The 11428-nt window shown below is 45.0% G+C and overlaps 1 protein-coding gene across 1 annotated transcript; it reads right to left on the bottom strand.

Moving 5' to 3' along the window:
* Positions 1-202: 202 nt before the first annotated feature.
* On the bottom strand, positions 203-8292 carry nr5a5 (nuclear receptor subfamily 5, group A, member 5). Its single transcript, XM_029727225.1, has 7 exons — positions 8039-8292; positions 6648-6763; positions 6136-6277; positions 3858-4591; positions 3596-3715; positions 1878-2025; positions 203-1599 (listed from the first exon to the last, which is right to left on the bottom strand). The coding sequence occupies exons 1-7, from the start codon at positions 8127-8129 to the stop codon at positions 1352-1354; spliced, it is 1599 nt and encodes a 532-aa protein (XP_029583085.1). The 5' UTR covers positions 8130-8292; the 3' UTR covers positions 203-1351.
* Positions 8293-11428: the final 3136 nt, after the last annotated feature.

The raw sequence follows: 11428 nt of genomic DNA, 5'->3' as shown, positions 1-11428 counted from the left end.
TACCAACCTTGTCAACAAGCATGCCAGCTAAGATAGACAAGCTAGCTACTCTGACTTGATTGATATCCTGAAATGGCTTCTTGGTAGCTCGTTATGAGATTGGGAACCTATCTGGGCTTGTTAAAGCCAACTTCAACAATTGCTAAGTGGCGAGTAGTATTACAGAATAAAATGGAAAAAAGAATAAAATGTACAGGACAAATCTGAGGGGGCGTCGTAACGCCTCTGCTTGTTTATTTCAAACAGGTCTTGTGGTAAATGGATGACATACTTTACTCCAGATTTTATCTGACAAATAAAAACGATACACAACATTGTCTTGTCAAATGATATGTATATGTCGTCTGCATAATGTGTGTACAGGAGAAGAGGAGAAAGCATACAGCAGTGTTTTGGTTCCTACTCCCATCTGACTGAATACTGACTAGTTAACTCAGGGTTTCAAACAAATGATCAATTGGAGATAAGTATTGCATTACTCAAACTCGTCTGAAAGCAGATGGATGTTGTTATTAACCACAGGCCCTGGATCAGATGTTAATGTCTTATCTCCTTAATGGTTAGGATTGGCGTTAGGGTCATTGGGTCCAGCTTTTGAAAAATGCATTTCAGCTATCGGATAGGAGTAAATGCATAGAAAGAATATATAGAACCGGAGTTCCCATTCAAGTCAATGATTCTTCCATTTTATTCATTCTATGCAGATGGGTAACTTTTGAAAAACTGGGCCCTGATCTCAGATCTGTGCTTTGGAACAACGTCTACCTTTGAGCAAAGCTTACAATCTTGGTGGACATATAACAGGCTCATTGGCAGTTGAACAAGTCCTGGGCATCAGGGTGATGTTCAGTATGGAGAAAATGTTTTGAAATGCAGTGAAACAGGGAGGTAATACCTATATTTGTCCTGTTTGCTTTCCGTTTGAAAATGTTTTGCTACGATGTACCCTATTGAACAGACCCCTTGGTTGTGTTTACCATGCTACACCTTGGCAAAAATGTGTTACAATGGAATACAAAAACACGTTTTTTTATTGGGCAAGTCCAGGTACTCTCTCCCTGTGCCAAATTAACACAACCCAGGTGAAGAGAGGGAGCCCACCAGCCAAGTCCAGCAGGCACCCTTCCAGCAGGTATTTGTTCAGAAGTGCATAGCAATTAGCATCTCTGAGTGGAACAGGGTTAAACGTCCCAAATGTCACCCTATTCACTACAGTATATAGTGCACTACTTTTGACCAGAGCTCTATGGGGGCCTGGTTAAAAGTAGTACACCATGTAGGGAATAAGTTGCCATTTGGGACAGTCCCAGGGTATTGTAAAGCATTCTCTGTTAGCAGGGCAAGGCGGTATTCAGCTGTGTTTAGCGTGCAGCATCTCTGTGAGCAATGAGTTGCAGGGCAGATCACCCTGTAGGTGGCGCTGGTACAGATACTCCTCCACCTGCAGGCTGATGCTGCGAACCTCAGGAAGCCGTAGCAGCAGTTGGCCAAACTTGTCGGTGTGACCCGGGTGGGTGTAGAGGGTGTGGTCCATCAGGGTGTGGTTCACCCTTTCCTGGGTCCGCTCCACCTGCCCGCGGTCCTGCACCGACTTCACATCTGCAGGGTCGAGAAGGACAGGTAGAGACAGTTAGTGCACAGATCTATAAACCATCTGTAGGGGACTATCCAAACTGACTTCACGTCTGCCGTGTGGAAAAGACAGGCAGAGACAGATTGAACAATTGGGAAGTGTCTACTATGTGAGATAGTCTAATACAAAAACCCAATCAAGTTGTCCGTTTCCAGTGGAGATTCCTTGGCTGAGACCAAAACCAGAGACCTACAGCAGAGGTACATCAGAGCAAAGTAACATTCAGAAGGACTGGAGGACTCACCAGGGTTGAAGAGGACCAGGTATTTCAGGCACACAAACTCCTGTGTGTCCAGGTGGAGGGCCTTGAGTTTAACCACCAGGTCCTGAGTCCTTGACACCAGACTGGTCAGAGTGACCCCTGCCTGGGTCAGGATGTTCAACACCTCAATCTGCATCAGAGAGACAGGAATATTTAGGACCTCCAGACATGACACCATCCAGACAATTGGATGGAATTTCGTGTAGTCAGCATGCCAATTGCACGCTCCCTCAAAACACGAGACATCTTTGGCATTGTGTTGTGTGACAAAACTGTACATTTTAGAGTGACTGTTTATTGTCCCCAGCACAAGGTGCACCTGTGTAATGATCGTGCTGTTTAATCAGCTTCTTGATATGCCACACCTGTCAGGTGGATGGATTATCTTGGCAAATGAAAAATGCTCACTAACAGGGATGTAAGCAAATTTGTAAACATTTTAGAGAAATAAGCTTTTTGTGAGAAGGGGATGGGGTTGTCGGGCGGCCGGACCTCACTAGTCGCAATATTTCATCTGGAGAGAGAGGGGAGAAGGAGGTCAAGGCGTAGGGTAGTTCTGTGTGAGTGGATGAGGAGTGATTGCCTTCAACCTTTTCAAAGAGGGTGACAGTTGTCTGCAGAGAAGGAGAATGGAGGATTAAGTAGGGAGCAGAAGGTGGAAACTATTTTCTAGGGTTAGAGGGGAGAAGCTTGAAATTTAGAGTGATAGAAAGTGGCTTTAGCAGCAGATAGAGGAGAAGAGAGGAGGGAGTGGAAGGATGATAGGTCCTCTGGAAGTCTAGTGACCATCTGAGTAGGGGCTGAGTGGCTAGGGCTGGAGGAAAGGGAGACAGAAAAGGAAACAACGTAGTGACCAGAGACTTGGAGGGGGGTTGCTGTGAGATTAGTAGGCGAACAGCCTCTAGTAAAGATGAGGTCAAGCGTATTGCCTGCTTTGTGAGTGGGAGGGGACTGAGAAAGGGTGAGGTCAAAAGGGGCAAGGAGGGGAAAGATGGAGTTGTAAAGGAATGAATCAAAGGCAGACATTGCGAGGTTGAAGTCGGCAAATACAAACAGCGGTGAGCCATCGTCAGGAAATGTGTTTATCGAGGTGCCAAGCTCATTGAGGAACTCTAAGGGCACCTAGTGGGCAATAGACGATAACAATTTTAAGCTTGAGTGGACAAGTGACAGCATGGAATTCAAATGAGAAGAAAAGAGAGTAGCAGTGTTCTCTGGGGTGATCCATGTCTCCATCAGGGCCAAAAAGGTAAAAGGACTGAACGGCAGCATAGGATGAGATGAACTCGGCGTTCTTAACCGCAGATCAGCAGTTCCAAATGTTGCCAGAGACCAGGAATTCCACATGAGTTGTGTGTGTAGGGTACACTAAATTACACATAGTTTCCAAAGCAACAAAAAAGCAAAACGATATCATCTGAAAGTAACTAGGTAAGGTACTCAAGTGAGAGTGGTATGGAGTCTTCCTCTCACACGATTCAGATTACACAGGACGTTCAAACTAGTTGGGACTTTCGGCCCTATAGTATTATTCAGGCAATACATTATAGTATGAGCTAATCGAGGAGGAGGAGGAGGAGGAGGAGGAGGAGGAGATGGAAAGGGTGAGGAAGAGGATGAGGACGAGCATGAGAACAAGTACAAGGACGACCACATGGAGGAGGAAGGGAAGGAGGACAGTGATTGGAGGTGGTAGCTACCTGTTGTCCTGTGACCAGATAGATGCAGCCTTCTCTGCTGTAGGCCACCTGTCGACACAGGTGATCCAGCACCAGCAGCTCACTCCAACAGCTCTGCAGCAGCACCATCTGGTCCTCCACCTAAAGGAGTAACCACCAGGACCACACACAGGTCAGTTCACCTCTCAATACAGTCGATTCAGGAAGTGAATTGAAAGTGTCCCATTGTTTTCTATGAGGATAATTTATTTTGTGTGTGTGTGTGTGTGTGTGTCTGTATGACCTTAAGCTCCTTGAAGAGAGCACTGTTCCTGGCCCATTCCACGAGCCCAAACAGAGTCTGGTCGGCCATTTTACACATGATACTGAAGGTGTTGAGGCAGTCGTGTTTCCCACGGCTTGCGTGCTCTCTCTGCAGACTGGCCAGCACCTTGGCACACAGCCGGTGCTCATCCGGCTCACCCTCCAGAAGCTGGGCCAGGAAGCTAGGTGTAGGAGCAGTCAACGTGGAGGTTGGGGTTGGGGTGGAGCTCGGGGTGATTGTGGGCGTGGTGAGTAACCCGTTAGGTGTGGGCGGGGTTGGAGGTGCCGGGCCGTAGCTGTAAGGCATCATCTCACTTTTCTCCTGGTGGTATCCTGATCCCCCTCCATGGATGGAACGGTGGTACACTTCAGGGTAAGCCAGGGACGGGGGAGGAGCTAGAGCCCTCCTGTCCCGGTTCATGGTGCAGTCCAGAAGCATGGGGGGGAGCTCTGAATGGCCCATATTAGAGGGGTAGGCCTGCGATTGGTGGAAATTGTCAGAGGGCAGGGGTGCCAATGTGTGACTGGACATCAGGTGAATGTTGTTTGAAACAGAAGGCTGGTGCGTTTGTGCACTTTCCAGTTTGATCCTGTAGGGGGTGGTGTTGTGCTGCTGGTGGTGGTAGACCCCTCTCTGCTGTTTCATCTGCCTGTCTCGTCGATACAGAGGGCCAAACTTGTTCCGGCCACCTCTCATTCGGTCTGCCCTTACCGCTGTAGGACCAGAGAGTAACATACAGTAGAGGTATCAGTATACTGACACTATAATGAAGAGAGTAAAATGAGTACATTAAAAATATATTAAAAAAAAGCTACATGTGAGTGTATTGACACTATAACAAATGAAGAGAGAGTAACAGGAGTAACAATCCTGCCAGGAGGGCTCATTGGGCAGGGTGTGCATATGTTCGGGGAGTATTCGAATGGTTCCAACTCCCATTGTGCCAGCAGTGCCGGGCAAGCTCAATCAAACTCAGAAGAAATATTTGAAAAGACAAACCAATACTACTTGAACCCGGGTCTGATGTCAGCATGTTTTAGTGTACACTATCTGGGTCAGTTCTGGTTTATGAGTCCACAGATAAGTCATATGAGGGAGCAGAACATGGAAGGGTGTCAATGGAAGTTAAGGTAAGGCATTATGCAAGCTAGCACAGAGGAGATTTCCACAGGTACACATAATGGGAACACATCAGTACATGAGTGATAAAGTATATTGAAAGCCGGTGCTTTCACATAGGTGTGTTTCCTGAATAAATGAATAAAGCAATTAACATCCCATCATGCTTACGGTCATATATAATAATTGTGGGCAGGCCATTATTTGGGCCATTACTTTGGCTACCATGGCTATGCCCCCATAGGATAACAATCCACAGGGCACGAGTGGTCACTGAATGGTTTGATGAGCATGAAAACAAATGTAAGTGACCAGATCCCAACCCAGTTGAACACTTATGGGAGATTCTGGAGCGGTGCCTGAGACAGCGTTTTCCACCACCATCAACAAAACACCAAATGATGGAATTTCTAGTGGAAGAAGTCTCGCATCCCTCCAATATAATTCCAGACACTTATAGAATCTATGCCAAGGTGCATTGAAGCTTTTCTGGATTGTGGTGGCCCAACGCCCTATTAAGACACTTTATGTTGGTTTCCTTTGTGCTGGCAGTTACCTGTATACTGTATATCAGGGATGGGCAACTTTGATGGGGGTGGGGGCCTCAAAACATCTGAACTCATCGGGGGGTGGGGGCCGCAGTTGCTCGCAGGATATTTTTGTTTGTTGTTGTAAATTGAACCTTTATTAAACTAAGGAAAGTCAGTTAAGAACAAACTCTTATTTACAATGACGGTCTACACCGGCCAAACCCAGATGACGCTGGGCCATTTGTGCGCCGCCATATGGGACTCCCAATCACGGCCGGTTGTGATACAGCCTGGACTCATACCAGGGGGTCTGTGGTGACGCCTCTAGCACTGAGATGCAGTGCCTTAGACCGCTGCGCCACTCGGGAGCTCTGGATTGATCAGAGGGCCTTCAAAAGGGGCTCACTAGTTGCTCATCCCTGCTTTAAATGCTTCTGAGTCCCGCAGGTCTGTCCTGTGCTGGGTCTCAAGGATTGTTTAGAGGACACACATTGATTGTTTTGTGTGCATGTATGCACACAGGTGTGTGTGTATGCATGTGTTTGAGTGTGGGTGTATGCATTTGGTTTAAGTGTGTGTGTGCACGTGCATGTGAGTGAGTGCCGTACCCTCTCTCTTCATGCCCACGGCCAGGCACTTCTGGAAACGGCAGTAGGGGCAGCGTTTCCTCTGGGAGGGGTTCATGGGACAGCTCTGTCTCTCTGCACAGGTGTAACGCTTGTTGTTCTGCACCGAACGCTTGAAGAAACCCTGCAGATAGAGAGGAGAGAGACAGGGAGACAGAGGGGGGGGAGAGAGAGACAGAGCTCAATCAAGCTGCTGCTAGGATGCTTTTTGTGCGCCTCGTTATGTCTCAAAGGAAACGACGAAATCACTTAGATCTACGATAGAGAGGTTAAATAAAAAAATACTCTTGGTTTCATGTAGCTGCTCTTGACTGAGCTGGCCTGGTGTAATAGAACAAATGAAATAGTCCCAAAAGTAAGGAAAAAACAACAACATCCCATCTGCCACTCCAGGCAGGCTCAATGTAACAGTCAACAAAATCATCCCAATACTATTTGAAACAAGTGTGTCATTGAAAAGAAGTGTGTCGTCGATCACGCTGGGCCTACATTACCTTGCAGCTCTCGCAGGTGAGCAGCCCATAGTGGTAGCCAGACACTTTGTCTCCGCAGACTGGACAGACCTCCGCCTGATCTGGCCTGGTCTCTGGCTCGGTCTTCAGCTCCTGAGCTGGGGAGGGGGGAAGGTTTAGCTGTTTAGGATCTCCATTAGCTGTTTCACATGCAGCAGCTGACACTTCCTGGGGTCCACAAGGTGTTGGGGTGTCATGCATTGGCTAATGGCAGGGATTAAAGTGGACCTCTATGTGTCTGCTTGTTATTAAGTGGCCGACCAAGGTCTGACTAATGGCTAGATTCAATCCGCCTTTAAAGGCAATGCTTCAGTGTTTCGTGGAGACCGCATCACGGTAAACACTGTATAAGTCAGTTGGCTCAATCAGAAATGACCTTTAAACGTCAATCACGCTATAACGCGGATCTTCTGCGGTCCGGATTTAATCTAGACCTAGTAGTCAAGTCAAGTTCTTGTACTTATGCTTGTTAATCGATCTGAGTCCGAATTCACAAAGCATCTCAGAGTAGGAGTGCTGGTCCCTCGTTATTCGTTATGATTTAAAAGGCGAAACCAAACTGATCCTAGAACAGCACTCCTACTATGAGACGCTTTATGAACACGGCCCTGGTTTATTCTTCAGTAAATGAGAGGCGGCGGCCTCTGAACAGCCATCGTGCTATATTCTTATCACTCAGATTGATAGGCTAAAACTATAAACTGAACTGTCTTATTGTGACACTTACGTAATTCATATTGACCATGTTTTTAGTGAATGAACCGATTTGGACAATGAGAAAGTACGTTTGGCAATGGAAATTATGATATTAAGAGGAAATTCACCAATGTCCATATTTGCTAAATAGTGAGCGATTTAAAAGAAAGTTCCATGTCTTCACACCCTTCATTCAACTGTAATATAGAAGTACTGTGATCACTAGCCTGGTTCCACACTGTATATCTCTATCCAACTCTTCTTTCCTTGTAATGCCATACATGTTTGGCTTGACAATGAACAAACAGAGAGAGGAGTTGGCCAAAGCACAAATAGACTGGACCAGCGTTTCCCAAACCTGGTCCCGGGGACCCAATGGGGTGCACATTTTCAAGTTATGATTACTTGAATCATCTGTGTAGTGCTAGAGAAAAATACTAAAAACGTGCACCCCCTTGGGGTTCCCAGGACCGAGTTTGGAAAACGCTGAACTGGACCATCAGGCTATATGATCACACCTTTCGTGTCACAAACAAAACATTCTGAGAGGCACCTAGTAGCTTGAGAGGCAGCTAGAACAGTAACAGTAACAGAAGCAGTTATTGTCCGGGTCGGTAACAGCAACCGTAATAACAGTACAAGCAAGATTACCAGTCCAGGTCAGTAGCAGTACTCACATGTCGACGATCCCTCCGAAGACAACAGATCCAGAGGCTGGGCCTGGCATAGGGCCTGGCCCTGGTCCGCGTGGCCCTGGGGTACGTACATTATGAAAGAGGGGATAGCCTAAATCACCCTAACTACTTCCTCATAGCCGGAGGGAGCAGGAGCCCAGACAGACAGACAGACAGAGAGGCAGGCAGCCACAGCAGGACCTCTGCTGTCTGTCTAAGGACCCACCGTTGGACTGTGCTCCATAGTGGACTTTGGACTTTGCTCCATGGTGGCGGTGCAATAAAATCCTGTCCTGACTTACTGGAACGCCTATCACAGCCTGGTGAGTGAAGACCTTCTTGGAGGAATTCCTGTGCAGTAAGTAAGTGCTGCAGGTAGGAAGGCATGTAGGCAGGTAGGTAGACAGATAAGTAAGTAGGTACAGAACCAGTCAAAAGTTGACACACCTACTTTAAGGGTTTTTCTTTATTTTTACATTGTAGAATAATAGTGAAAACATCAAAACCATGAAATAACACATTTGGAATCATGTAGTAACCAATTATATTTTACATTCTTCAAAGTAGCCACCCTTTGCCTTGATGAAAGCTTTGAACACTCTTGGCATTCTCTCAACCAGCTTCACCTGGAATGCTTTTCCAACAGTCTTGAAGGAGTTCCCACATATGCTGAACACTTGTTGGCTGCTTTTCCTTCACTCTGCGGTACAACTCATCCCAAACCATCTCAATTGGGTTGAGGTCGGGTGATTGTGGAGGCCAGGTCATCTGATGCAGCACTCCATCACTCTCCTTCTTGGTCAAATAGCCCTTACACAGCCTGGAGGTGTGTTGGGTCATTGTCCTGTTGAAAAACAAATGATAGTCCCACTAAGCACAAACCAGATGGGATGCATAATGCTATGGTAGCCATGCTTTCTAAATATAATCACTGAGTGTCACCAGCAAACCACCCCCACACCATTACACCTCCTCCTCCATGCTTCACGGTGGGAACCACACATGCGGAGATCATCCGTTCACCTACTCTGTGTCTCACAAAGACACAGAGGTTGGAACCAAAAATCTCAAATTTGGACTCATTAGACCAAAGGACCGATTTCCACTGGTCTAATGTGCATTGCTTGTGTTTCTTTGCCCAAGTAAGTCTCTTATTGTTATTGGTGTCCTTTAGTAGTGGTTTCTTTGCAGAAATTTGACCATGAAGGCCTGATTCACGCAGTCTCCTCTGAATAGTTGATATTGAGATGTGTCTGTTACTTGAACTTTGTGAAGCATTTATTTGGGCTGCCATTTCTGAGGTGCAGTTAACTCTAATGATCTTATCCTCTGCAGCAGAGGTAACTCTGGGTCTTCCTTTCCTGTAGCTTGTCCTCATGAGAGCCAGTTTCATCATAGCGCTTGATGGTTTTTGTGACTGCACTTGAAGAAGCTTTAAAAGTTCTTGAAAATGTCTGTATTGACTGACCGTCATGTCTTAAAGTAATGATAGACTGTCGTTTCTCTTTCCTCATTTGAGCTTTTTCTTGCCATAATATGGACTTGGTCTATTACCAAACAGGGCTATCTTCTATATACCACCACATCCTTGTCGCAATACAACTGATTGGCTCAAACGCATTAAGAAGGAAAGAAATTCCACAAATTAACTTTTAACAAGGGACACCTGTTAATTGAAATGCATTCCAGGTGACTACCTCATGAAGCTGGTTGAGAGCATGCCAAGAGTGTGCAAAGATGTCATCAAAGCAAAGGGTGCTTTGAAGAATCTCAAATATATTTTTTATTTGTTTAACACTTTTTTGGTTACCAAATGATTCCATAGGTTTTGATGTCTTCACTATTATTCTACAATGTAGAAAATAGTCAAAATAAAGCAAAACTCTGGAATGAGTAGGTGTGTCCAAACTTTTGACTGGTACTGTAGGTAAGCAGGTAGGTTGGAAGGTAGAAAGGTACACCAACAGATGCTGTAAATTTACTGCAAAAAAATACATTTAACTACATAATTCTATATTAAAGTACAGTACTGTAAAGAACAATGTAGTATGGGGACTCAATGGCATGCTGCTACACTGCTGTAAAATTACAGCAATTGCAATTAATAATACATTTTTACAGTAAATTATTACCTGTTTTGCTGTATATTTACAGCAGCATACTGTGAATTATGGAGCATTGTGGGAAAAGGTTGTGGGCGGGGAAAGAATCTCTGGCTATTTAAATTATTTTGAGGCTATATTTGTTGCACCCGTTAGTGAGAATGCTGTACCCACAGAATACAGTACTATTTTACCGTATTTTGGAAATCTAAAAACCTTGTCCTGTAAATCTACAGTAATTTACTGACTACTGTGCTACCAGTAATTTACTGTAATTCAGCAAATGTTTTATTTTAGTCATTTAGCACAGTGGTTTGCAAACTGGAGCAAAGGGCTCCCCCCAAAACAAACTAAAAGTATTATTACACATTTTTAAGGAACTCAGTCCGGCTTTCAACTTACTCTTGAAAGATGTAATTGTAGAATGTACAATTTCGAAATTGTGCAGTGCATAATCAGTTTTCCTCATCATGTCAATCATTACCTTAGACAGCTATTTATAACTATTTATAACAGAAATGTCCAGATCAACTAGCCCACGCCAGCTAACGTTTTTTAGCTAGGTGTTTTAGTCCATAGATTTTGATGTAATGTTTGAGTCACTTAGATATCATATGAATACACATTAGACATGGCAAAATGTATAGAATTGCAACAAAATTAGCTTTAAAACTGCTAAATGTTCTGTCCCACATGACAAAATGGATAGAATTGCAAGAAATAAGCTTTAAACCTAGAAAATGTTCTCTCCACCAACAGGTGTGTGAACAGTTTGTGTCCTGAACAGTGCTTGTACCCACAGAAATAGGCATGGCATGCGCATGCAGGGGGGACGCTAGATGTTCCCCAATACTGGAAAGGTGGCCTGAGTAAAAAAATTGTGGGCCCCTTATTTAGCAGACACTCTTATCCAGAGTGATGTACCGTAGCAATTAGGGTTAAGTGCCTTGCTCAAGGGCATAGATATTCCCCCCTGGTCGGCTCGGGATTAGAACCAGCAACCTTTCAGTTACTGGCCCAACGCTCTTTAACCACTAAGCTATGTGTCACAGACTACAGTTCTGTGTTTTAAAACATCTAAAAACCTTTTCCTGTATATTGAAAGTAATTTACTGGCTACTGCACTGCCAGTAATGTAGTGTAATTAAGTACCACCCCACAGAATACAGTACCATGCCGTATTTTTAGAGCACCAAAAACCTTTTGAACACTAGTGGGTGCATGGTATTGTTGTTTCTGGCTCATTAACATATGTTGAGGCATGTTTTGTAAGAGGCAATATTTTTTAGCA

This window comes from Salmo trutta, chromosome 32 (genome assembly GCF_901001165.1).
Source record: "Salmo trutta chromosome 32, fSalTru1.1, whole genome shotgun sequence".
Taxonomy (NCBI): Eukaryota; Metazoa; Chordata; class Actinopteri; order Salmoniformes; family Salmonidae; genus Salmo; species Salmo trutta.
The sequence above is the reverse complement of the archived record's forward strand: the minus strand, read 5'-3'. Positions and strand labels throughout refer to the sequence as shown.

Coding starts and splice junctions, on each gene's coding strand:
- nr5a5 (XM_029727225.1), bottom strand. CDS start 8,129: ATGTACGTACCCCAGGGCCACGCGGACCAGGGCCAGGCCCTATGCCAG. Junction 6,278..6,647: donor TCACCTGCGAGAGCTGCAAG/GTAATGTAGGCC, acceptor CTCTATCTGCAG/GGTTTCTTCAAGCGTTCGGT. Junction 1,600..1,877: donor CCTGGTCCTCTTCAACCCTG/GTGAGTCCTCCA, acceptor TCGACCCTGCAG/ATGTGAAGTCGGTGCAGGAC.